This window comes from Euleptes europaea, chromosome 7 (assembly GCF_029931775.1).
Source record: "Euleptes europaea isolate rEulEur1 chromosome 7, rEulEur1.hap1, whole genome shotgun sequence".
Taxonomy (NCBI): Eukaryota; Metazoa; Chordata; class Lepidosauria; order Squamata; family Sphaerodactylidae; genus Euleptes; species Euleptes europaea.
Window position 1 is genome coordinate 57,095,833 of NC_079318.1, and position 27,670 is coordinate 57,123,502.

General features: G+C 41.4%; 1 protein-coding gene across 1 annotated transcript in view; it reads right to left on the reverse strand.

The window, feature by feature from the left end:
* The window catches only part of THADA (THADA armadillo repeat containing), a 172,489-nt gene that overhangs the window by 113,342 nt on the left and 31,477 nt on the right, over positions 1–27,670 (reverse strand). The window contains exons 21-25 of the mRNA XM_056853380.1: positions 25,015–25,124; positions 16,236–16,368; positions 13,507–13,620; positions 10,816–10,938; positions 9,647–9,738 (exon numbers count right to left, since the gene is read on the reverse strand). Of these exons, the coding sequence (XP_056709358.1) occupies positions 9,647–9,738; positions 10,816–10,938; positions 13,507–13,620; positions 16,236–16,368; positions 25,015–25,124 (572 nt within the window). The remainder of the gene's footprint in view (positions 1–9,646; positions 9,739–10,815; positions 10,939–13,506; positions 13,621–16,235; positions 16,369–25,014; positions 25,125–27,670) is intronic.

Sequence of the window (27,670 nt, forward strand, 5' to 3'; positions counted from 1 at the left end):
GCTCTGTCAAAACAAATACTCAGCTGAAAATCAGAGAGCTAAAAAGTCACTGGAGTGTTTACTGCAAAGATGCTTTCTGCTTGTTTAAAGGAACATTCACTGTTCCCTTCAGCATCTGTAGGCCATTAGTTATTGATGTTTCAGTAAAAGAATACCTTCAACTAAGGAGAAGTTATTGGAACTTGCGTACACAGCTGAAATATGACTTTAATCCAAGAAAGGGGGGATTTTCTGGCAAGAATGTAGTGTTTCATAAACGTAGAGGGCGTGGACCAGGTAGCAGCCTTACAGATGTCCCAGAGATCTATCTTAGAGAAGGCGATGGAAGCCGCATACGCTCTGGTAGAATGCGCTTTGATCATAGGAGGGCACTCCTGGTGAGCAAACTCATATGCCATCTTGATGGTTGACGTGATCCACCTCGAGAGGGTCTGAGGAGAAGCACGACAACCTTTGCGATGCCCGCCGAAGCGAACAAAAAGGTTGTCATCTTTACGGAGGTTTTGAGACCTTTTAATGTAAAAAAGAAGGGCTCTGCAGACATCTAGGGAATGTACTGCCCTATCAGCATCGGAGAATGGGTGAGGGGGAAAAACGGGAAGGACAATGTCCTGTGTAAGGTGGAAGGCTAAAATGACCTTAGGTAAAAAGGAAATCTTAGGCTTCAATACTTCAAAACTTACTATAAGGAGGGGAATGTGACAGTGCTGAGATGTTGCTCACCCTCCTTGCCGAGGTAATGGCGACTAAAAAGTCCGCCTTGAAGGATAATAGGGCTAACTCACAAGTGGCTAACGGCTCAAACGGAGGTCTCATGAGCTGTGAAAGGACTAAGGAGAGACTCCACTGGGGAACTGGTGGAGTGATAGGAGGGGACAAGTTATTGAGACCCTTCAAAAACATTTTGGAAAGGGGGTGAGAAAAAACTGAGAAAGAGTCAATATCCGGGTGAAAAGCCGATATTGCGGCTAAATAAACTTTAATTGAAGAATTAGATAAACCATCATCTTTGAGAGATAGAAGGTAATCAAACACAACAGACAGTGGGCAATTAATTGGTGAAACGCCGACAAGAGCCTCCAGAAGGCGAGCGTGACCAGGAGCGTCGGTGACGATGACGACGGTCGACCGAAGAGCCCGAGTAGACGGAAGGAGTAGGATATCAGCGTCGAGAAACCTCTTGATGCCGACGAGAGGGAGGCCGGCTCCTAGAGGAGTAGCAGTGCCTCTGACTGATCGGACTGCGTGAACGAAGTGAATGGCTATATCTGGTGTTTGGCTGTTTGGATGAAGAACGGCGAGGTTGAACATCTGTACCAAGTGGATGAAGTGAACGGCAATGTCCGGTAACTGACTGTTTAGATGATGACTGGTGTTGTTGAACGGCTGGGGTACGTGAGCGGGATGAACGGCTATGACCAGAAGAAGACTGTCTAGATGAAGACCGATGAAAGTGGGAGCGGCGAGAAATGGATCGGCGCCGACGACTGGATAGGCCAACACACCCAGCCATTTCAGGTTTTCTCAGATTGGGATCAAGGTTAAATAGCAGCAGCAATTTTGAATCCACTTAATAAAGAGTAAGTTACACTGAAGTCAATGGAGCTTACCTCTGAGTAAATATGATTAGGATTGTGTTGAACTAAAGTATGGAATAAAACTGTAAGAACAAATATTTCTCCTCATGCAAGTTCACAAGAACAATTTAGATTTATTATATTGAGAAAAAGACAGACAAGGGAACTAGAAGGATCATTAAGCATCACAAATGTGGCATTTGTTTTGCAAGGAATTACAACAACATACTTAAATTCCAGAAAGCAACCAACATAGCTTAAGTTCATTGACTTAGGAAAACATTCTTTTATGCTGCATAGTTCTAAAATAAATACTTTAGAGAAACAGAGAACAAGCCATTATACCTGGGTTTTCATTTTCTTTCAGATAGAAATTGGTAGAGCAAACATTCCTACTAGTTTACGTTGCCTGGGTTTTTATGAACTTAATAACTGAACTGTCAATCAAGGCCTATATAAATACAGTAGTTGAATGCTTTCTGCTTTAGAAGCACTCTTATTTACAAGAGCAGCCAGCCAAGATTTTGAAATGACTGCATGGTCTGTTTGCTTTGATCTCTTTTATGCCCTAGTCTCTCAATACCTGTTAGTTTGCTATTTATGATACCTTTGTGTATTTAGGCATGAGAAGAACAGCTGCAGAGAGCCAACACTACTTATGAAAATCAGTGATTTATATTTCAAGATTCAAAAATTCAAGGTAAAGTCATTGGTGAATGCAGGATCGAAAAGTTGCAACAATAAAACTAATAAGTACTTAACAATATATCTGCTTCACATCTAAAACTTGCATTCACTCAGTGTTTAAGGAGTATCCTGAACTTTCTCATCTGAGTCAATGCATTTGATTACCATCTTGAAGGATACCACAGCTCTGCCATCAAATAACACACTCTTGGAACAGACATGTTTTTGCATTCAGAAACAGAAATACTTTCTCATAAAATACAGAACAGAAAAGGTTTTGCTTGTGTACTAACATTAGAAACTCAAATAATAGTGTGTTTTTTTAATGGGAGGAACACATTTTTTGCCACCAAAAACAAAACAAAACCCCAGCCTGGGAATCTTTTGTACCATGAAATTATTTGGGGCAAAAAATGCAGAACTAGGTAGAATCATAGAAACAGCTAAATAAAGAGTACAGGGAAAACAATACCCAAGGTAGAAAAGGACTATAAAACTAATTATTTATGTGTAACAGTTAGGGTTGTCAGCTCTGGATTTGGAAATACCTGGAGATTTTTGGGGCGGAGCCTGAGGAGTGTGGGGTTTGAGCAGGGGAGGGACTTCAATGCCATAGAAGCCAATTGCCAAAGCAGCCATTTTTTTCCAGGGGAACTGATCTCTATTGGTTGGAGATAAGCTGTAATAGCAGGAGATCTCCAGCTAGTATCTGGAGGTTGGCAACCTTAGTAACAGTCCTCTCCCCCCCCCAAGAAACTACATGGATAACTGCCTTTGAACTTCATAGGATTTATTTATTTATTTATTCAGTTTTTGCAACCCTTCGTGTTCTTTCCAGCAGTAGAATCTACTCTACCAATGATCTATGCCATTCCTTAGCAGGTCATACTACTGAATAATTAGCAATGCTAGGGATACACTAAATTCACAAACATCAGTTTTGTTTCAAATTAGTACAACCTACAGCGCAGAAGAAAAATTCATATACCTCCCATTATAACTATCTCAGAAACCTGAACTTAATGAGACTGTCTTAATTTTAATTTAATAAATTTGAGAGAATATTAGATTGCTATTAATATCCAGGGATTTTTTTAAAAAAACAAAAAGATTAAAAAAGAAAGCAGACTGAACAAGTATAAAGTTGGGAACAAGAAACTGGTTGTGGTTAAAGGTATGCTGCTTCAGAACAGGTGACTGAGCTCTACAGAATCCTCACTGCCAAGAGGAATAAAATAAAATGCAAGTCGATGCCAGAACAATCTTCCTGGTGAGTACTAAGGGCTTGATTGAAATACATTGAGATATAACTCAACATGCCAAAAATGAAGAATCATTACTCATCTTCCAAAAGCACTAAACAGACAATAAGTGCATTTCAGGACAGTATAAGTAAATCCTGTTGGTATAGATGTACCAGTAGTTTTGACAATTTTCTCCATCCTCATTCCTTAATTATTGACACTCCAAAAACACACATAATGATTTGCATTTTACAAACTCCATTCCACAAACTTCACTAAAATATTCCACTTGACCTTTCACACAGGAACAAACCTCAATTTTCCACTGAGCATGCACTGAACAAGCAGCCACAGCTAACCACAGATCTTTGACAAGTTATGAAGCAAGTGTCTTCAGACTAATGCTTACCACATTTACTTTCTTACAACTAACAACTAAATGTGTGAAGTTATGTTAAAAGATAAAAGAACAGAAATTTCCCTACTTGAGGATGAGAAAAAAGGCACAAATAAAAAGAAACCAAAATTTATTAACTGGATACAACACGTTTCTACTGGTGGAAGGACTCTGGCAGGTGGCCCATGACTTCATCTCCCCCCCCCCACACACACACACAATTTTCCTCCAAGCCAGATTGACCAGTAATCCTGGTGGGGTTTTTGTTGCCATCTTCTGGGCATGGAGTAGGGGCCACTGGGGTGGGGGGAGGAAGTTGTGATTTTCCTGCATTGTGCAGGAGGTTGGACGAAATGACCTGGTGATCCCTTCCAACTCAACAATTCTGTGAAAGTTCCAGAAATCCTTCATCCTCCAGAATCTGTCTGCTGGATCCAAGCCATTGCTTTTATTTCACGTGATTTAAAACTGTATTTATAAAGATTTTTCTAGAACCAACTGGGGATTTGGTAGGGGCACAGAAAATGTGTTATTTTTGACAATGAGGAAATGGCCTGGGAAACTGACACAATCCCTCCCAGGCAACCTTTCTCGGGTGGCCCACTGGTTTACTGAGGGCAATGGGCAATAAAGACAAGAGGGGTGGCTACAGTGAAAGTGGAGGAAGAACTGGGATGAATCTGGTCAGACACAAACTCAAACTCATTTTAAAGCCTACTCTGTGCAGTGATGGCAACAAAAGGTAACATTTCTCTGCCACCATTGTGTCTGCAGAGGAAGCCGGCACAGCTGGTCAGAGGCCAACTGGGATTTGGCCTGCAGGAGAAGGTGGACTGTTCGGTAGCCCACTGTTACTGTTTTGTTTGTTACTAATCTCTTGCATCCATATTTACCTGGGTTACAGATTAGCAGTGCCAGGGTCAGAGAGTGCCAGGGTTCTGACTTGTCCAGTTGTTTGAGATATTTTTCTGTTTATTCAGCCCAAAGATGTGGATAGGATCCTTGGAAGTTTGTACTATCTGCTTGTACAACCCTTGCCCTTCCTGGATGCTTAAATCTGCCAGGCAGGGAGGGACAGGCTGACTGAGAGGCTGTAAAAGCCTCCTGGAGGGAAAGAGTAGTCACCCCAGCCTTGAAACAGCCTATGGTGCATCCACTATAAAGAAACCTATCCTGGAGCCAGAAGATTTGAGTAATTATCGACCAGTCTGAAATGTTCCATTCTTGAGTAAGGTGACTGAATGGGTGGTAGCTAGACAACTCAAAAGACAACTCCAAAATGGATTGCTTGGATCCTTTCCAATCTGGTTTCAGGCTTGGTTATGGAACTGAAACAGCCTTGGTCAATTTAGTGGATGACACGCACCAGGAGACAGACAGAGGAGAGAGACTGCTGATTCTTCCAGACCTTTCAGTAGCTTTCAACATCTTTAAGGGCTGAGGCTGGGATTGGGAGGCACCATTCTGCAGAGGTTCCAGTCCTACCTGAAAGGCAGGGTTTGCTAGGGAACTCCTGGTCAGCCCCTTGGCCTCTGACCTGTGAGGTCCCACAAGGCTCCATCTTGTCCCCAATACCTTTCAACATCTGCATGAAACTACTGGGAGAGATCATCCAGAAATTTCAGCTAGACAGTCATCAATATGTGGATAACTTTCCGTTCTGTCTCACACAGCAGATCCAAAAGAAGTTGTAGAAACTTTAAACTGATGCCTGGAGACAGGTTTTGAGGTGGATGCAGGTAATAAACTGAAGCTTAATCCCAATAAAATGGAAGCACTACTGATGAGTGGAAGGTCTGACCTAAGATTTAAAGTGTCGCCGGTTCTGGATGGGGTTGCACACCCGTTGAAGGAAATGGTCTATAGCTTCAGGATGCTCCTGGAGCTCGACTTACTGCTGAATAAGCAGGGGACAGCAGTGCCTTTGACACGCTTCAAATGGTTAGCTGGCCCCAGCCTTTGCTGGGCAGAAAAGATCTGGCCACTTGGCACATGCCCTGGTTACATCTAGATTAGATTACAGCAATGCACCTTGTGTGGGGCTGCCCTTGAAAAGTGTTCAGAAGCCTCAACTGGTACAGAGTGCTGTAGTCAGAACGCTGACTGGGGTGGGTTGTAGGGAACATATCACTCTAGTCTTGGCCCATCTACACTGGCTCCCAGTCTGTTTCTGGGCAGAATTCAAGGTGATGGTGTTGACCTTTAAAGCTCAATATGGCTTGGGGCAAGCATACCTGAGGGGCTGCCTATTCCCATACAAACTTACCCAACCTCTAAGGTCATCTTCCAAGTTACTGCTTTGGGTGCCCCCACCACCTTCTGAGACTAACTATGTGGGCCACCGTAGTCATGGCACTAAAACTATAGCACTCTCTTCCCAGGGATATTAGTCTGTCCTCATCTGTCATTGCCTTCCACCAAAGTGTGAAAGCTTTTTTTGTTTTGTCTGGCATTCCCTCAATGATCTTTTTCTCACCTACCAGCCAACCTACCTCTACCTGCTCCCATCTTCACCTTCTGCTTCTTCCCTCCCTCTGGCACCCTTTACCCAGGAAAACTATGGCCTAGTTGTATGGTGCCAGATGCTGGGCCTGGCCCAGTTGCACAATGCTATCTGAACTGGGTCCAGTTGTGTGGTGCTGGCCAGGTTGGGCCCAGCTGCATGGTGGGGAACCTGGAAGGACTTACAGGGAGCACCTCACTTTCCTGCATCCTCCTCCCCAGTTTTTCTTTTCATTCTCCTGGCAGCCCCCTTCCCTGCTTACATCTCTCCCTCCCACAAACCTAGTTTTATATGCCCCCCATCTTCAGCTATATTTGGCATTTATTGACTTAATTTGTATTCCAACTTCCTCCACAATGCAGACTCAAAGAAGCCTACAACGTTCTCTTCTCCTCCGTTTTATCCTCACAACAACCCTGGGAGCTACGTCAGGCTGAGTGTGGCTGGCCCGAAGTCATTTAAGTGAGTGGAAATTCAAAGCTGGTATCCTAATCGGAAGCTCTATCCATTATACCACACTGGCTACTATAAGGCTATTATAAGTTCACTGCTGTTGAACAGAGTAACAGGCCTGGGTGAGAAATTCAAGTTATGTGGTAGCAAGTTGTCTGATGGTTGCTGCCTGGCCTGGACCCTATACGTCCTCCCACAAAGGCCAAAACAGCCCTGGAAAGGGCCCTGTCCCGTCCCCTCGACTTTTACTAACAGAAACCAAGGTTTGAAGGCTGGCAATACTGTTGTGTTGCCTAGCAACAGTCACTGAAAGCATTTGTTTCTATCTACAGGCACTGTTTCTATCATTTATCTATCTGAAGACAAGGCCATCTTTTACCAGGTTAAGAGAGATTTGAGATGAGGAGGAAACAAATGAGCGAAGGGAGAGTAATTACGGTAGAGTGGAGGGACTTGACAAGGGAGAAGCCATCTTCTGAGGAAAGTTGTCAGCCACTACCACCCATGGACTCGTCAAGGTAATTTATCCTCCTCCTTCTTAATTACTGTTTTCACAACAATAGTCATAAACAGCAAGCCATCACACACTAAAAGGGAAACCTAAAATTTACTACTTGAGTTACAATGTGATTTTACTACAGTGGTCAAAATGAAGACAAACATTTGTCTGTGGTTACATCTCTTAATAACCAAGAAGACTTAGTTTCCAGAGATAGTCCTACTTAAGAAAAGGAAAAAGCAATATAGCTGTGAAATCTGAAAATTCAGGACAACCCAAAAGGATGAGTCAATTTGTGTTTCTAAAAAATGTAGCGTATGCTATTTGGCCATATTATCATACCATTCCATTCTACTTCCCTTCACCCCTCAACCCTGTTATCTGCTTTGCCTTATGCTACATCTGCCTGAAGTTATGCTGCTTGCTTTGGACTGAATTCCAAGAAGTTAAGACCTTATCCAGGAAGTGTATTTCAAGAACTAGTTTTATTATTTTTGGTGTACTTGAATCTACCATTGCTTTAACCTATATTACTTTAAAAATCTTTTAAATTCTTTCAATAAAGCTTTATTCCGCCTTATAGTGTGATGCTGCGAGTCTACCGGAGCAAACCAGGTTAAACTTGGCTACATTATCACAGAGAGGCTTGCTGTAGGGTCTCAGATTGGAGACAGGAATAAATCTCTCAGCCTTGGCTATAGAAATACAAAATGTATTGGAGTTATCCTGAAAATAGTATGACACAAACCACATAAAACTGAATGATGCTTCCTCCACCATCACCATACGGTCGAGGGGGATCAGGCTTCCTATTCATGCTCATGACACCTGCCCATGTGACCTAAATTTTAAAATAAATCTATGGTTGCCAGTTAAGACAGGTGGAATGAAAGGTACACTAACCAACATCTGCAAAAACAAGATCCAGGTTACTGCCTTCAGGCTTCCCCATTTGAAAATGTCGGCTCATTTAAAATGATCCAAAAAGTTACATAAAATGTATTTGACCATAATCCAAACACAAGAACATATACATATATATATTGGCAACAAAGGATGCCTTAAGGAAAGGCAAATTTCATGTTGTTGCTGTAGGCTGGGAGGGATTATTCTGCAACAAAATCACGCATCAAGAGAGACATCTAGTGGTTTTTACTACAAACGTGACCTAGTTGCTTAAATAAATAAAGCTTTTCCCAAGCACAGATCCTTGTGACAACTTAAAAGAAAAAAGAAAAAATCCAGTCACATGATCGGGATTGACAGCAACTTCACACAGTGTAATCTAATAGAAAAATATGGCCCCGTCTGCGGATACTTAAATCAGCAAATCGGTGCCACACTGACAGAAGGGAGATTTTTCTCCAAACTTCCTTTCTCCAGGTTTCTTAGCTAGCTCAATATGTACACTCACTTTGTGTGTACAAAAGAAAATATTTTTCAACAGTATGCTAATTTTAAAAGGCATCCTGTTCAGCAGCTTCTGCCTGAATTGTTGAACAGCTACTATCATAGTTATGTATAACCGCACTCCCTGACATTTTGTGGTTGGCTCCGCTTCCCACAGCAGCCATTTGGTGGTTGCACCCAACCCCTATGTCAGAATTCCAAAGGTGGCTATTCCCAGCCAGGGAGCTGTTGGTTAAGACCCTTTGCGAGATAAGTGTTCAACGAGAAGCCACTTGAACTCAAATCACTCTTTATTGTGCAGTTTACATGCATCTAAACAGTTCAGGGTTATGCCTGAATAGAAGAGATCTGCAGTCCTTTTCTTGATGAGAGCCCAGTTTTAGCTATCTGAGAAAGCATAATGAATCCTCAAGCCTCTCTTCTCCTCCAGTCTCGTTAACAATAAAAAAGGCACCAACTTTTCCTGCGCAAATTAGAACCTAACCTATGACCAATCAGTGAACTAATATAGAAACATGTGACTACTGGGTCTCTCTACAATAACTAGCATGCACCTTTATTAAAGGGCAAATACTATTTCCTAGCATATTACTGATACAAACCTGAGGTGAGAGTTACACATGCTAGAAATCTACTAACAACTCTGCCTGGGGGCAGCACAGTGGCCACAGTCCTCTGGTCTACAGTTTCATTAGAAAATTAATACTTGTTGCCTAGAGCAGATCCTGTTCCCTGGAACTGGATTTTAAACAAGATCAGAAATACTTTGGTAACTTTATATTTCATACACATCCATATAAAAAAATAAAAGTTTTCAGATTGTTCTTGCCATGATTGTATTTTACGTGGATACTTCTTAGCATCAAAGGAGCTTACCTGTTTTTTTTCGAATTCTCATCCTTCCCTCTCTTAACTCCAAATATTCTTGTAATTAACGTACTAAAGAGGAGTGTAGATGAATTTCTCACCTAATGTGTCAAGCAACAAAAAGACATTAAGTGGTGTTTTAGCTTTCCTGTTTGTCAACTTTGTATATACTGCATTGTTCCGGGGGGGGGGGGGGGCTAAGAATGTAAAAAGGGAAGGATTTCTAAACAGCTAATTAAAGAAAAGCTGTTTATATAAAATGTAAGTTAATTACAGCATAACCTTTTTTAAAAAAATCTGAGAGGCCAGTACAAAAGATAAGGATTATATGTGATATGATATGGAATTTATGGAGAACTAGGATCTGTGGTTTGGATGAAGAAAGGTTTCTTGGATACAAAGTATTAACCAAAGCCCTTAAATTTAGGGACACAGGAGTCATGAAAAAATCCATAGCTTAGGATCTTCTGTAAAATGAGGTAGTTAACTCCTGAGGGCCAATGACCCACGTTACAGATACTTGAATATATTAATGGAAGTTCAACACACATCTTTCAAGATTTGTGAAAACTGAGTTAAACTAACATGCATCCATTACTGAATAAAGATGTGCAGATTCCAAAACTGCTTTTTGTATATACACACGAGCTAAAATTTCACATATCATCCTGAAATATTTGCCACCAAGAATGAACAAAAGAAACTGTTAGCAACTTTAAGTACCTCTTTTTATTTCAAAGACTAGAATTTAAAAATAGCTAATAATAATTTCTTCTAATTGGCCTGATATCAAGAAATGTTTCGCCTACTTTCTTTTTATAATGTCCATCAACTAAAACCTGATTCCTATGTCAGCTTCATTATTCTTTTAATCCAGATAAGTGTCCAACCTTCATTGTTGGAAACCAAATAAAAATCAAAACCAAATAAAAAGTTAGTCAATTGCAACAGAACACCAACAGCCAAATGTCAGAGTTCCTGGAGGTTGTTTTATAGCATTTTCCCCATTCTAGCATGCTGTCCACTCAACATACATTCTGCATAAGCCTATAAAAAAGAATTAATAAAAACTCAATCGGGCATTGAAATGTTATTGAAAAACATAATCAATGGTCTGGTTACCATCATTAACATGTGGCTTTTCACCTTAGTATGCTAAAAGTTAAGCATCAACTTACAGCCCAGACAGAAGACGTAAAACCTAATATTGCTGCTCGCATTCCATCTGCCACATAAGGAATGATGTTTTCTCCTAAACGGGTATCCTTGAATAAAGCTCTTAAGATATTTAAAGCATGAACCTGGGAAGGGAAAAAAAAGTAAATACAGGCTGATTAGTTTTGTTTGGAAATAAGTAAAAACTGTGGCAGAACACCAAGCCCCAATCACGAGTTAATTTTATTCAGCACTTGAGCTAAGTAATTGAATGCCTAGGAACTTCTGGACAACGAAAGTTTGGAAGAAGAAATTAAAAAACACCCCAAGAAAATGATCTCACCAACATCAAGCAAAACTTCTCAATAATCTATGAAGAGACACACATCAATATCCATCAGGACTTATACCAAGCACAGGGTCTGCAATGGTTTTTGGGTGATCTACTTTTTGTAGAATCTTTGTGGTTCACTGATGGGTACAATGCAAGAATTCATATTCATGATCTACTAACATTTAAGGCATAGCTCATCAGTGATAAAATTGCTCTTGGCTTAACATATGAAGTCTCTTGTTTGGTCATGATAAACTCTACTGACTCCAGTATTCTTTCCAAGGGATGAATACACTGGTAGGTGTCCCACCAATAATCAATCATAGTTCTATTTTGTGTGCAAAGAACGGTTCTGAAATAATATATTATTTTACACCTCTAATACTTTGCACTCTGTCTTCAGTATATATTTATGAACAAATGTAACATGATACAGTTGTCTTACATTGAAAGAGCTTCTGCTATTATCCTAGGTACAGGATATGCTCAATGAAAGAGTTCTATTGTATCCTCTCCATACCTTTTAAAAACTAAACAGTTGATATACTTTGCCTGCTATAGATTCTTACCATCTTTTCCCCCTCTGCTCTTATTTTTATTCAAAAACAGCAACAAAACAATAAAACAAAGCTTTCACAGACTAGAGTGCGTGTGATCAGATACAAGTAGGCCATGAAACATATGGAACAATAATTCTGTTATTAAAGTTTATCATTAAAACTCGTTTTATATTTGTTTTAATACAGTAACATGGCTATTCATCTAAAATTCCCTTTCAAGTTGAAGTCTGTATTCCTAAATTTGTGAGAAAAGAGTACACATAGTAATTCAGAGTCAAGATATGAACGCCTGTGGGGAAAAACCAAAAAAAAATTGTAACAAGAACTGCCCCCTCCCCAATTTTATAAATTGAAACATGCCTTAGTTTTCCAAAAGCAAAATTTCAAATATACCTAATGCTAAAAAGAGACAATGCTAAAAAGGAGGGAGGCAGAGAGGAAGAGGCAGTCTGTCTGACCCTGACCCTCCTTCCCAAAGCAATATACCGTATATACTCGCGTATAAGCCGAGTTTTTCAGCCCAAAAAATGGGCTGAAAAAGCCGGCCTCGGCTTATACGCGGGTCAATACGGGAGGAGGGAGGAAAGAGGAGGGAGGAAGGGGGGAAACTTACCGCCGCCGCCGTGCCATGCCGCTTCCTGCCGCCGGGAGCGGCCTGGGGCAGCCTCCTGCAATTGCAGGAAGGTTGCCCCGCCCCCCCCCCCCGTGCCGCCGCTTCTCCCCGCCGGGAGCGGGCTGGGGCAGCCTCCTGCAATTGCAGGAAGGCTGCCCCGCCCCCCCCCCGGCCGCGCCGCCGTTTCTCCCCGCCGGGAGAGGGCTGGGGCAGCCTCCTGCAATTGCAGGAAGGCTGCCCCGCCCCCCCCCCCGGCCGCGCCGCCGTTTCTCCCCGCCGGGAGAGGGCTGGGGCAGCCTCCTGCAATTGCAGGAAGGCTGCCCCGCCCCCCCCGGCCGCGCCACCGTTTCTCCTCGCCGGGAGAGGGCTGGGGCAGCCTCCTGCAATTGCAGGAAGGCTGCCCCGCCCCCCCCGCGCCGCGCCGCCGCTTCTCCGCGCCGGGAGCGGGCTGGGGCAGCCTCCTGCAATTGCAGGAAGGCTGCCCCGCCCCCCCCGCGCCGCGCCGCCGCTTCTCCGCGCCGGGAGCGGGCTGGGGCAGCCTCCTGCAACTGCAGGAAGGCTGCCCCGCCCCCCCGGACGCGCCGCCGCTTCTCCCCGCCGGGAGCGGCCTGGGGCAGCCTCCTGCAGCTGCAGGAAGGCTGTCCCGCCCCCTCTCGGGACGCGCCGCCACCGGACCCTCGCCGCTGGAGAGCCCTGTAAGGTAAGCCTGTGGGGGGGAGGGGTTATAAGCCGACCCTCGGCTTATACGCGGGTGCCTAATTTTTCCCCATTTTTTGGGAGAAATTAGGCACCTCGGCTTATACGCGGGTCGGCTTATACATGGGTATATACGGTAGCAGTTTAGTGGTCCCTTATTTCTTCATCACCTATCCCTGAAAATTGTGTGATGCTCCAAGAAAGTCCACAAGCAGGGGAAGATAATGATAGCCATCCCCTTTGTTCTTCTGTATCTCCTAGAACTTAGAACAGATTTTGAGCATGGAGAGTCAATTCTTAGCATACATAGAGAACAGCCACTGAGAAGTTATTATCACATGTTATGGCAATGAATTTCAAGAGCTGCATGTTACATGGAGTGATACTACCTTTGCCTGCTACAAACAACCAGCTTCTTTTGGGCTAGCCTAAAATCTATTCTGTAACACAGCCCAAAAAGTGATTTTGCAGACTTTGCCTACCAATTCAAGATGTATATTTCACTCCTTACCTGTGGGATAGTGCTTTGTGGTGTGTTTGAAGATGAAGCCAAACATATCAGTTCTTTCATTGTCATTTTTAGCAATCTTGTTTTACCCTTCTTTGGTTCTGAAGCTAGCAAAGCCTAGATTAAAAAAAAAAAAAAAACACAAAATGAAACAGGTAAGTTATGCACTGACCTATTTTGAAAACAGATCCTAAACAGTTCATTTCAAGATTCAACATACATCTCCATCACACACACTCCCACACAACACAAATGAGGGATGCCAAGCCTCAGCTGCATGTCTCAGAAGGGGGCACAGAGAAGCCAAACTTTTAAATCAAAACTCAGTCCAGAATCATGGCTTGTTGAAAAGCTAAGTTTTATCCAGATGAACAGCCAAAGGGGGAAAAAAACACAGAGAGAAAAAACAGAACTTAATAGGCAGGTATTGGAACAGAGATATACCAAATCCCTAAGAGAGAGAAAAAGAAAATGTGGCAATGACTGTATTTTTTCTAATTTAATTTTATGCTTCATTGTCTTGGTACATTTCCCAGACAACCACCGTTGTCATCTTTGGACTGCGAGCCTATTTTAAAAAAAGAACACTGAATACCTGTAGAAAAGAGCAAGAGTCCAGTAGCACCTTAAAGTAACAAAATTTCTGGCAGGGTATGAGCTTTTGTGAGTCACAGCTCCCTTCTTCAGATATTGGATACCTGGACTTTCATGTATGAAGGGTGAGCACAGAAACAATTTCTGCAAAAATGGTTAAACAGTTAAACTGTACAAACTGAAGACCCCATACACACATATAGTCAAGCTGTTAAAGAGAACAGGAACCTATAGATAAAATTAGTGTTATCATTTATTAAAAAGAAAAAGTACTGGCACAGAGTTGGAGGAGGGCTGACACACTAAACCTCTCCTCTTAAATGTGCTAAAGAAATTAGGATGTGGAGCACAAATTAAGAACAAACAACATGAAAAGAACTGCGCCATTACCGCTCACACAATTTTCAGGGATAGGTGATGAGGGAATGAAGTGGTTCAGCAACCAGAGGCTACTCATCTTTCACTAGTTTTAAGGCAAGTTCTGCTCAGGATAGCATCCCTTTAGAAATTAAAAAAAATACAGGAGAGACAGACAGGGTTGCATAGCGTTTGGTGTGAGACTAGGACTTGGGAAGCCGAGGTTCAAATTCCCACTCAGCCTTGAAACTTACTGAGTGACTTTAACACAATCAGCCTAATCTGGAGAAATATACTACATACCAAGGAATATCTTACACAGTGTATCAATATGCAAATGTTAATCTTACGTAGAAAAATACAATTGGACTCAAGCATCACTTGCAGAACAGATCTTTGCTGCCTGCCCTGTCTCACAATCGGCCATTATGCCCTCTGAAACCAACCCATTCAAGACACACTAGAAAGCAACAGGCTCTCATTTGTCATAATATATTTTCATTTTATTCATCATAATGTGTTTTGGGTAGATCCAGGAGCTGTGAGCAGAAGATAGACACTAGCACTGTTATATAAACACTCGCACTGTTCAAGCACTGCTAAGGTTCTACAGAAGTTGAGCAAAAGAAAGTTTCAATAGATATAGTTCCAATGATCTTGCTGGACATTTTATTGCTAGGTGTAAAAACAGTTCTTTCGTGAGTGGCAAATGCATTCCATGTGCAGAAGGGTATCTTTGGATTTTATCCAATAATCTGTTTTGAATTATGCAACTGTGACAAGCACTTAAATATTTGAATTTTGCTGAGCAAATCCAAATCAGCTTCAAATTATGCAAATAATGACAAGGAGACATTTTACACACAGACACCAAGAAAAATCACATGTACATTCTACTTTGTTGTGTTCCTTCAGGCAGAACATTTTAAATAAATCTGCAATCCAAGCAGATCTGCTTTTTTTCCCCTTTTCTTTTTAAAAGCACCCGAACCTTCTAGGGGACAGGCAACACAAGATTCCCCCCCACCAACACAATCAGATTTCTTAAAATAAAAAATTAATCTAATTGTTCTAAATACTGGCAGAAATACAAAGACATAAAGTTCCTTGCAGTGAAATAACACAATATACTCAATTAAAAAAAAATGCTTGCCCCTTTGTAGCAAACAGTTTGACCAGTGCTCTGCAATAGAGTCACTTTTTATGGTTCTAATACTGAGCTCCAATACTCTTTCTGTATTTTATATTTCTTCTCTTTTCTTCTAGCTTCAATTTTACCCTTCATAAAATGGCTCAGTCTGTTATGAATACTATTACTATTAATAAACAGTAACAGCACTTGTAGCAGCAGCTGTATGATCAGAAAAGTCTATTTTCCCTTAAACTGTTTCACTTGCAGCCTTGCAAAAGAGTAATTGGCAACCTCCACAGTGACGCACAAATCCACTACAGTGTTCCCATTCTCAGGAAATGCCACTCAACAGCTCCGTGCTATTCCAACCGGTTTTGGGATTGCAAATGTGTAAAGTATAACTTGTAAACATGTACCAAATTTGTTCTTTAGACTGCCATTGAACCAACAAAGACAGCACTATCAACTGGAGCAAGTGCATTGCCTGAACAAAAGAAGACCTGCATTTCATCAGAAATTGTATTGTTTTTCAAAAAAGATGCAATGAGAAAGCATTAAGATAAAATGCACATCTATGGTAGGTACCTGTATTTTTTTTAACAAATTTCAAATACCTTTAGTGGCATAGAACAATCTACAGTATAGGTACCTGTATATAGAACGGAATCCCAGCACTGCGTCTGGTGGCACAGAGTTTAGATGTAGGGTTGCTACATTTAATTTCTTCTAATACACTGTATAGCCACTGTTGTGGAAGCTTGTGCAGACTCTCATTGTCACACCTAACGAAACATACAAGAACAAATGCACTTTAATTGAAAATAGAAGCATAAAAAGGAAAACGCAAAACATTTAAAAATCCTAAACTGAATTTTTTTGAAAAGCTGAATAGTGAAGAGATCAGTGTTACTAAATTTAGGGAAACTTCGCAGAATTTTGTGGGGAATAAGATCAGGGACAGTATTCCTCACAAAAATCTCATGTTGACAGCTTTATCATAGTCAGGCACCAAAAACAATCCTTGTCATTTAACATTCAACATATTTTATGGACAGCAATACCACTGATTGATTTATTATTAAACAATGTCCTTTTAGTTCTCACACATTATTCTTTCCAGCATAAGTATTACTAGGTACAGCGCACAACACTTGTTGATACATGTAGATGGACCAGTAAACAAACTTATGATTCTTATTTCATGAAACGCTTCAGTCATTTCAGAAAACACTACTCAATGTAAGAACAGCTAAAGCAGTCTTGAACAGGCAGGTAATACCAACGTATTAAATTCAAGGTACACATGCACTGGAGCCCCTCAATTGCAATACTTCTGGTTCAATTTGACTAGGCTTGCTACAACATTTTCATGAACATTTACATGAGGTTTGAAGCATTACACTATAACATCTATCCCTTCTCAGCAAAACTCGCTAGGAATAGAAGTTCCTATCAGAAGAAAACTATGTCGTTACCCAACTCTGATTCTCTTAGAGTGCACAGGAGATTCCTCTTGGATTATAGCAGTAGTTTTTAAAAGTCTGGCAAGAGCTGATAAGCATTTAGCCTCATTTATGGCAATGGAAGATGACCACACAGGTAGTACGTTGCTTCATATTTATGTGCTGATTTTTATTTATTGGTTAGGCTGAGTGTGTGTGACTGGCCCAGTCACCCAGAAAGCATCCACAGCAGTGCGGAAATTCAAACCAGGGTTTCCCAGATCGTAGTCCAATACTAACCACTACACCAGACTGTCTCTGAGGTTACCATTTCACCTTAAAATCCCAAGATGATTATTGAAATGTTCTCCATAATTTCTACAGAAATGTATTTGAGGTAAGAACCAGCAAAATCCTGTGCATGTTTACTGAGGACTAAAACATGCTGTATTCAATTAGGCTTTCTCCCAGAAATGTGAACATAGGACTACAGCCTAAATAGATAAACTCCCTAGGAGAACTTCTTTAATACGCAGGCACAATTGGAAACCTACAAGAGCAGGAGGGAGCCCAGTAAGTCCTCAATTAAACCTCCTGATTTTGCCACTTGACTTCAGAATTGGGTGAGCAGATGAAAATACAGATGTTCTCGTAATTCCAGGGTGAGAAAGTGGTTCAAGTATTGGACTAAGTTTGGGGAGACCCAGGCTCAGATCCTCACTCTTCCATGATGCTCACTCAGTCACCTTGAGCCAATCAATCTTATAGGGTTGTTCTGAGGATAAAAAGGTGCATGCCAACCTGAGTTCCTTGGAAATGAGTGTGGGATAAAATATGATAGAACTTTACTAGCCTGAGTGTGTCAAGTGCCATCAAGTCACTTCCATCTTATGGCAACCTCCAAAACATCCGATAATTAACAGCCTTGCTCAGGTCTTGAGAACTGAAGGCTGTTGCTCCTTTATCAAGTCAATCCATCACATGCTGAGTCTTCCTCTTTGCCTAGTGCTTCCAACTTTTCTTCTTCTGAGGGTTCCCCAATAACCACTACTGTTATTTCTGTTGTATGTTGTGTTCATTTACTCTACAACAGCCTCTCTTCTGCTAGTTGAAAAAACAAGACAGCATTTGTTCTTTTGATTAAAGATATACTAAGAAAAAAATGATTGCCAAACCATATGCTATCCATCTGGAGTGTGTGAAAAGGCTGCCTGTAATCAGTGTGGTACCTTATAGTGCAGTTCTAAGCACAGTAACGCTCTTCTAAATCCACCGAAGTTAATGGGCATAGAAGGTAGAAACTCTACTTAGGATTTTACTGTGAGCATCCATGTATGTACATGTATGTTCATTTGACTTCTAAAAACTCTGGGAAGACAGCTGACAACTCTAGCAACTTACACTAACACAAGTTCAGCAAGGCACCCCCCAGCTGCAAATGCAGGGACATGTTTGTTGGTTATTTGTTTTGTTTCCTCTGCATAGTCAATTGCTTTGGGTCCCGACTGAAAAGTGGAATACAAATATTTCTTAATTTTATGGTCTTTGAAAAACACTCTTCATTTAATTATGCCATAATACAGAGAGTTAGAAGCACACTGCCTTTATCAGCTCTCTCAACATAGCCATGAACTAGGGCAAGTTGCCATCTAACTTTGTTCATGCTGAAATATTTTGACTTGTACTATTAAACTCACTGAGTTATTTGCAGTTGGATGTGGTACATCAAGAGAAAGTAATTGATCAAGTTTCTGTCAAACAGAACTTTGTGTTTCTGAATCTTTGAATTCTGCTCTGTTGGTTAATTCTGGAAAGTGATGGTTTGTATTTAAATAAATTTAACTCAAAGCTCATTTTTGCTGCTTTCTTTTGACTAAAATTAGGTCATGCAAATAAATATAAATTTCCCAACTAATTAAAAACTAGTTTAAGACACAGAAGTGAAAAAAATTCCAGTTCAAGACCAGGTTACACCTATATTAAAAGTGTCCTATTCTAACCTAGTTGCTTTTTGTTATACTGCCAACTCTGAAAAGTAACTCTTGCCTAAAATACACCACCCTGACCTGGATGGCCCAGGCTAGCCTGATCTCGTCAGATCTCAGAAGCTAAGCAGGGTCAGCCCTGGTTAGTATTTGGATGGGAGACCACCAAGGAATACCAGGGTTGCTGTGCAGAGGAAGGCACTGGCAAACCACCTGTTAGTCTCTTGCCATGAAAACCCCAAAAAAGGGGTCGCCATAAGTCGGCTGCGACTTGACGGCACTTTACACACACACACAAAATACACCACTGTTCAAAAACGTATTTAATATCTATTTAATTAATTATACCTCGCATTTCTCTTGAATGGGGACCCACAAAGCAGCTAACAGCTTTCTCCACTCCTCCATCTTAAATATGACCCCCAAATAGTCTTTTCTAATGGCAATATAAAACTGTGACGCTCCCCCCCACACCAAGAGAGTCTCCCTGCTGTTCACTGTCTCGCCACCAAAAATGGCAACTGGCCCACTGGCTTCAGAACTGGGAAGGAGAGAGTTGCTGCACCCAGGTCATCTTCCTTCCCCAGACTGACTCTCCATGCTGTCTGTATCCCTAGTCTGAGCTCAGTCTCTTGCTTCCTCCCTAGCCAGGTGTGGTGCCTTCCCTTTTATAGGATACCCTGGCCCCCACCCCCATCTGGCCTGTCTCTAATCTCCTCCCACCTCTCCATCTGAAATACTATAAAAGCAAAGGGAAATCCTGGTTCAAATCCCCACTCGTGCCATGGACGTTTGCTGCGTGACCTCGGGCCAGTCACACACACTCAGCCTGACCTACCTCCCAGGATTGTTGTGAAGATAAAATGGAGGAGAGGAATGAAGATAAAGTGGAGGAGAGGAGAATGATGTAAGCCGATTTGGGTCCTCATTGGGGTGAAAGGCAAAATATAAAGAAAATTAAAAAAATAAAAACATATATAAACAGGCAACTTACTACTTCTGTGTTCATTCTTCCATTGCTATAAATGAGGCTATACACTTATCAGCTCTTGCCAGACTTATAAAAACCACCACTACAATCCAAGAGGAATCTCCTATGCATTCTAAGAGAATCAGAGTTGGGTAACAATATAGTTTCCTCTTGACAGAAACTTCTATTCCCAGCAAGTTTGCCTTGTATCTCAATTTGCCCAGAATTTTAGATTGCAAACTCCTTGTGACAGGGACCTGTCCTCTCATATTCTATAAAATGCCATGTAAACTGATGATGATGATGATAACAATAGTTCAAGACTTTTCCTTTAAACCATACTTTCAAAGTATTACATAAATAAGCTTTAAATATACTACTGCGCTATGGCTGCCACCAGTGTTTACCAAGAAAGCAGTACAAGGAAATGTATTCAAGGCTACCCTGAAGCTCAATGGAAAAATTATGGCACTTATCTTTGGACAAACATAAATTTTCATCCTGCTGGGCCCAGCAGAAAGAGAAAAATATATTGAAATGCAATCTGACAAATTCCTACTACCACAACACCGTGCTGTTTTGATGATGCCAGAAGTAATACAACCTCATCCAGTCACCCATTAGCTTCTACGTTTTTGTGCAAGCAAACCTTTGGTTGTCTTGAAGTAATAAAAACATTAAGAACTATTGACATTGAAAATGGAGGAGACTACTCCCTTTGACTTGGCAACGGCTACAACCTTATGGGTTGGCTGAAATGTTATTTCCATGAAAAACAGGTGATGCTAAAACTTAGAAGGATGAAATGGACCTTTGCACACAAGAGTGGCAGTTACAAACTCAAGCACGCCCTACCCCAAGTGGGAGTTGGTGGTGGTCTGTAGCAAAATGCCTTACCCTAAGGTGGGCCTCCTCATTCTCCCTGGGCCCCTCAGTAACCAGGCTCTTATTCCCATGTACAGACTGGATTAGCCACTGAGCTAACCAATAATTCCAGCAGTGGAGCCAAGAGGGATTTCAGAGTGAACCTGGGACCTTCTGCATGCAAAACAAATGTTTGATCACTGAGCCATGGGTCCACTCCCTTAGCACCCCTTCGTGTTAGCGAATGAGGAACCCTCTCTTGTTCTGTCTCCTCTGCTAGATTTTGAAAGTGAACAATATGAGCTCTGCTTTGCTAGGTCTATGTTTGACTGTAACTACATGCTATGTTTACTTAAATGTGTCGGCTGATTGCACTTTTGCACTGGAAACAACCCTTTGTAAAAATGGAAGACTGTATCTATCTCTCCCTCCACGTGAGGAGACTGGAGTACTTGCCTGAGAAGACAGGCCTAGGAGAGGCCCCAGATCCTCCCATGTTCCTTGTAGGATAGTTTGGCTCTCTGGTTGAGAAAGAAGAAAATCCATCCCCAGGCTTGGGCCTACCTCTGCAAGGGACAACTGTTCAAGGAGTCTCATGTCTGCCACCATTTTTGCCATAGCTTTCGTGCTTTATCCCCTCCTCTTAGCTGGAGGAGAAATGGGGGGGGGGGGTGAGCCAAACCGCCACTCTAAGCTGAGGCACTATTTCCTGCCTTTTGCCAACTGGGAAGAAGATAGGGAGTGAAGTGCCCCATGCCCCACTCTCACCACCCACCAAGTTCAGCCTGCTCCTTGCCAAATGCTCCCAGCTGCAGTGGGGCTGGAAGGCGAGGGGCCAGCTGCTAGTGTTGCCAACACTCCACTTGTCCCAAGAGGACCAGAGTTACTGGGGAACCTCCTGGCCGAAGCACAAAGTACCTGTGGCTTTTCCCATTCCTTCTCTAGATAAGAACCTTGGAGTGTGATTGGGTGGTGGTGGGGGGTCAGCTGCATGGGAGGCGATCCCATCCCAACATGCCTAGCAGCAAAGGCACAACCCACCTCCTAATGAAGAAATGGGAGGGGAAAATCAGAAAGGCTGTTGAAGAAATAGAGTCATTGTGCTCTCTAACAAGCACAGCCAACAACAACCTGTCTGCTGGCCAGGGAAGGCCGAAACTGGAAATCGAGGGAACAGACCCTCCCATCAGGAATCATGAAAAGAGCTAATTACCTTGCCTGCCTCCAAGGAGACGCTTCTTCCCAAATGGTTCAAGACAGCCCCACTCTGGACCTCCAGAGAAACTGACCTTTACAACACAAGAGCGTAGCGCAAGAGTGGCATGCACAAATTCAAGAATGCCCTACCCCAAGTTAAGTCTCCTAACCCATGTCAGAATGCACGAATTCTCATACTTACTCCACAAAATCTTTTTAATCATAAAGTTAGCCAGTATATGAGTTACTTTGATTCCAATTCAGCAAATGGTTTTTGTGGTTCCTTTGATTCGCTTTTCTTCTTGCCAGTTAAAACAGTTTCCTATGTAGCCATAATATCTACTCTGATCATTTTCAATGAACACAATAAATGTGCCACACGCTCTTCACCTTTTGCCACAGTACATACAGCTACATTCTCTGTCCCAAAACTGCATGCTAAAAATAATTTAATAATGTTCTTTTAACTTGAATTTTACACTAGAACATTTGTGGCAAAGCCCAAAAATAATTAAAATGGCATTTTATCTACAGGCATATGGAGAAAAAAAATCAACGTCTAATCTTACTCTTGCCTGAATAAAAAGCTTTTCATTGAATTAAATAAGTGCAAGCGTACCTTAGAAAGATAGACACAAACTGGTCTGTCTAGATTTAAAAAGTAAAGCACAAAATGTTTGTAACACCTCAGAACAGGACACCATGAGACGATTTTAGTTGTTTGGATTATTGTGCAACTAACAGATTTCAGCTGCAATTTTAAATACACTTTCCTGGAATTTAGCCCCCATGGAATAAATGGGACTTCTGTGTAGATATGTTTAGGATTGGTCTCTTCCTTATGTACTGATTTTACAAATAATATAGTTAATACCTTGCATGAACAGAAAAAAAATCTGTAACTTATTTGCTTCTGAGAGACTTGTACTATAGGATCTTTTATTTTTGCTAATAAAAATTCTTAGCATTCATAAACAGTGCTTTGAGTAAACAATGCCATAATGTAGGACAGTGATCTTCCCATTTTGAAGATGGGGGAGGGCTATTTGTGAGTGACAGCGGCTTGCCAGCTAGTTTTCATGTCTGAGATGAAATGTAAAAAACTGCGACTTGTGATGCAGTCACTAAGAATATGAGTCCACATGAGATGCATATGTAAGAATCAAACTTTATGATTGTGCAGGAAACATTTATCCACAGCATGCATTATGACATAACTAATCATTCAAGTCTCCTGTCCCAAGGTGGAAGCAATTAGTTGTCCTACTTATTCTGACAACATCAGACATTTAAGCATTAATTAATGCATGGACTGTATGTAGCCAAATGCATTTTAATTTGTTTGGGATTTATGACAGACAACAAATAAAAATAACTGGGAAAACATTATGTATATTTGTGTGTAAGTCTTCCTTTGTGCATCTTTGTAAGTTACCGGTATGTAATTCACTCATCGTTCAGTGGAAAGCAATGAGAGCTCCCCAGGAAATTTACAAGCGTTTTTTAAGCTGTAAATTTATGACTCGTGACGACCAGAAGGGGAGGAAAGGATGATACTTGGATATTTTACTAGCCTTGACCAAGACTTCTATATTTAAGAAGCTACTAGGAAGTTCTTTCAAGCTTAGTAAATGCCAAGACATCAAAAGTAATCTGCTCCATATGGACACACAACCAACTCTGTCTGGGGACAGGTCGCATCATACCTATGTCTTAATGCAACCTCTTGGCCATACTGTTATGTGGAAGACCATATCCTAATGGCAGAGAAGCATCAGTGCTTTGATTCAGGTCTGGTTTAGTATTCACTCACAAAAAACAACTGATATCTTGGGCCTCTGATACAAACCACCACTGCCCCACAGTTTGCAACAAGGATGCTTTTGTGTTGTTAACAACATCCGGGAACAAATTACGCGATTACAACAGAATCTCTTTCCCCACTCCCACCCCAAAAATAAGCAATGGGTGCTGAGCCCTCAGAAGAAAAGCCTTGCCAAATCAGACCAGTGGTTCATCTAGTCCAGCATCCTGTCTCATTCAGTGGCCAACCAGTTACTCTGGAGGTTCAACAACAGAGCCTGGAGGCACAGGCCTTCCCTTGATGTTGCCTCCTGGCAGAGGTTTACAAACTGTAAACGTAGAATTTCCCTTTAGTCACAATGGCTCGTACTCACTGACCTATCCTCGATGAATCTATCTAAATCCCCTTTTAAAGCTGTCTATGTCTGTCGCCATCACTATATCCTGTGGCAGTGAATTCCACATTTTAATCGCTCGTTGTGTAAAGCAGTATTTATCATAGCCTTCACATCCTCCTTATCTCATAGTCCACCACCTGAGGTAGTTTTCCCATTTGAGTTCCAGTGCCAAAACTGATTCATCTAAGAAAAAAGATTGGGGTGTAGGAAGGCCTGTGAGAGAAAAATCAACAGGCAAGGCATTGGTTCAACATCTATGTATGTATCTCTTTTGTGCTTTAAATTACATTTCCCACTTTAGGGCGGATCTACATTTAAACTCATAAGATTACTGTTATGGTAGTTTAGCCCTTATTCCTTGAGGCTTGTAAATTGTCTTGAGCATTTTTGTGGAAAGGTGGGATGAACATTTAATCAATAAAATATTTATAGAAAGAGGCCTATGTGGCTGCTTCACAATTATGGCAAGACCTCCCCTTACTTATTTAAAATATTTATATGCCTGCCTTTCTCTTGAGCTTTTCAGGACTCTTGGCCCCTTAGACTCACGCTCTGGCTTTGCACATATTTTGGAAGAGTCGCAGGGCTTCCTCCTTTGCGCTGGCTTTCAGTTACTAAGAAAAGAAGGGTGAGCAGCGTAAAGAGGAGGATATTAGGGTGGAATGGTTAAAATTTCCTAGGAACCTGCCTAGGAAAGTCCAAGGTTACATTTTGATGAGATTGTACCTGTATGTAAGGAAGAGCATTATCAACTATTGTTGCAACTTACCTTGAGAATACTTCAGTGAGCTTTACAAAGCCAGCATATGCTAACTCAAATGCCCCTCTGTGCCTGGACTTCAGGAGATGCTGCTTGAAATATTCCCCTATATTTTTTACCTAGAAATGTTTTTAGAAAGCACAAACATGATTTTATTAGAATACCTACGTATGGCAAAATGAAATGAGTTCACTACAGAAAGATGGCAGTTTACTGCAGAAAGAAAGAGTCCTTATTGAGTTTTCTGGAAGAAAATTCTGAGACACTGGAAACAAAGGGAAGGAATAAAACATACTGGAAGTACTGAGAATGAAAATAAGACAAACACAAGTCATACTGCAATATTACTGCAGGCGACAGAGATTGAATATTTCTTCACATTTAAAAGAAAGATACAAGCAGATACGAACTAGTGTGCCAGGGAAAAGGCGATTCTTAAACTTTTCTCCAACAAGATGATTTTGTAAATGTAAGCAATATTTCAAGTAGCGGGAACATCAAAATATGTGCTTGGCAGATTGCACCCCGAAACAGTAAAAGTCAGCCTCAAACACTTTCCGTGGAGCTTCGGAAAGTTCTTACTCATACTATTCCTCTTGTACATGTAACTTGCAACATACCAATTCTAATGATGTTCTGGTGTTACAACAGGATATCTTGCTAACTGTCATCAGTGTCATTATAAGATGTCAAGTAAGACTGTAAACCAGGTCTGTGGACAGATAATATACTACACTTAGGGGATACAATGATGAGAAAGAGGGCTGGCCAGAGATCTCCTTGTTTGCATACTACTTAGTGTGAGTGGAGCAGTACACATGAAAGCAAACATTCTGATTTTCTCTTTCTGCTGCAATATGTTGTATCCACTGGGAACAGTGTGGATGTTAATTGGGGGTCTGCAATGGGAGGCAGAAAATTGGTACAAATTGCTCTCCCCTTCCAATAAGACATAGTTAGGATCCCTATCATTGTTAACAGGCACATTCATATATTCCTATTATTCTAGATCAAGGCTTCTTGAATTTTTTTCACTCACAACCCCTTTTGGCCCGAGAAATTTTTACATGGCCCCGGGTATATAGGTATATAGATAGACAAACATTTACTGATAATAAATCATAGAGAACTTTTACTGTTGCCAAATTCATAAAAAGTTTTTACTGTTGCCAGATGGGGTTGCGACCCACAGTTTAAGCAGCTTTGTTCTCGACAATAACCATATACTCATTGTTGACAGTCTATACCCAAACTTTGAGTCATGGAACACTTTTCAGGAGAGAAATTCGTCGTGGAGCACTAATTTTCACCTAGCACCTATATACTAAACTGAATAACAGTAGTCTTTCCAATCTCTTCACGGAACACTAGGAGATGTTTCGCAGAGCACCAAGTACTCTGTGGAGCACAGTTTGGGAACAGCTGGTTTATACTATCACTTTTTGCAGAATTCCAAATCTTCTAACCATAAATTATTAAGATCTTTCTTTGGGGAGGGGCTGTGGCTTAATGCATCTGCTTGGTATCCAGAAGGTCCCAGGCTCAATCCTCAGCATCTCCATAAGAAAAGCCATGCTGAATCAGACCAAGGCCCATCAAGTCCAGCAGTCTGTTCACACAGTGGCCAACCAGGAGCCTCTAGAAAGCGCACAAACAGAAGGACTGCAACAGCATTACCCTGCCTGTGTTCCACTGCACCTAATATAATAGGCATGCTTTTTTGATACTGGAGAGAACTGGCATGCATCAAGACTAGTATCCATTTTGACTAGTAGCCATGGATAGCCCTATCCTCCATGAACATGTCCACTCCCCTCTTAAAGCCTTCCAAATTGGCAGCCATCACCACATCCTGGGGCAGGGAGTTCCACAATTTAACTATGAGTCATGTGAAGAGATACTTCCTTTTGTATGTTTTGAATCTCTCACCCTTCAACTTCAGCAGATGACCCCACATTCTACTATTATGAGAGGGAGAAAAGCTTCTCCCTAGCCCCTCTCTCCACACCATTCATAATTTTATAGACCTCTATCATGACTCCCTTTATCCGTCTTTTTTCTAAGCTAAGCTCCTCATAGCACAGCTGCTCTAGCCCCCCTGATCATTTTGGTTACTCTTTTCTGCACCTTCTCAAGCTCTGCAATATCCTTTTTTAGATGTGGTGCCCAGAACTGTACACAGTATACCAAGTGTGGTCTCACTATAGATTTGTATAAGAATAGTATGATGGCAGCAGTTTTATTCTCTATTCCTCGTCTAATTATAGCCAGTTAATGGAAATAAGGTAGTAGGTAATGAGAAAGACCCTGGAGAGTTGTTGCTAGTCTGAGTGGACAATACTGATCTTGATGGACGAAAAGTCTGATTCAGTATAAGGCAGCTTCATGCATTCTCCTAATTAGATCCGACTCATGCAAACTGCCAAATACTTTTTAAACACCCCAAATAGAGAAAGCTGTTTAGCCACTCATGTAAGCAAGCCACGTTAGGACCACTGCCACAAAAGACCATGGAAAAAGTGTGAATATGCAGTCATTCTGAGAGTGTGAATTTGGAAGCAGAGTCTCACAGGCTGCAATGGGATTCAAACACATGTAACTGAGTAGCAACTTCAGTTGTAAGAAAATATTAACCGCCTTTCATTCATTTGTAACTACTAAGGAT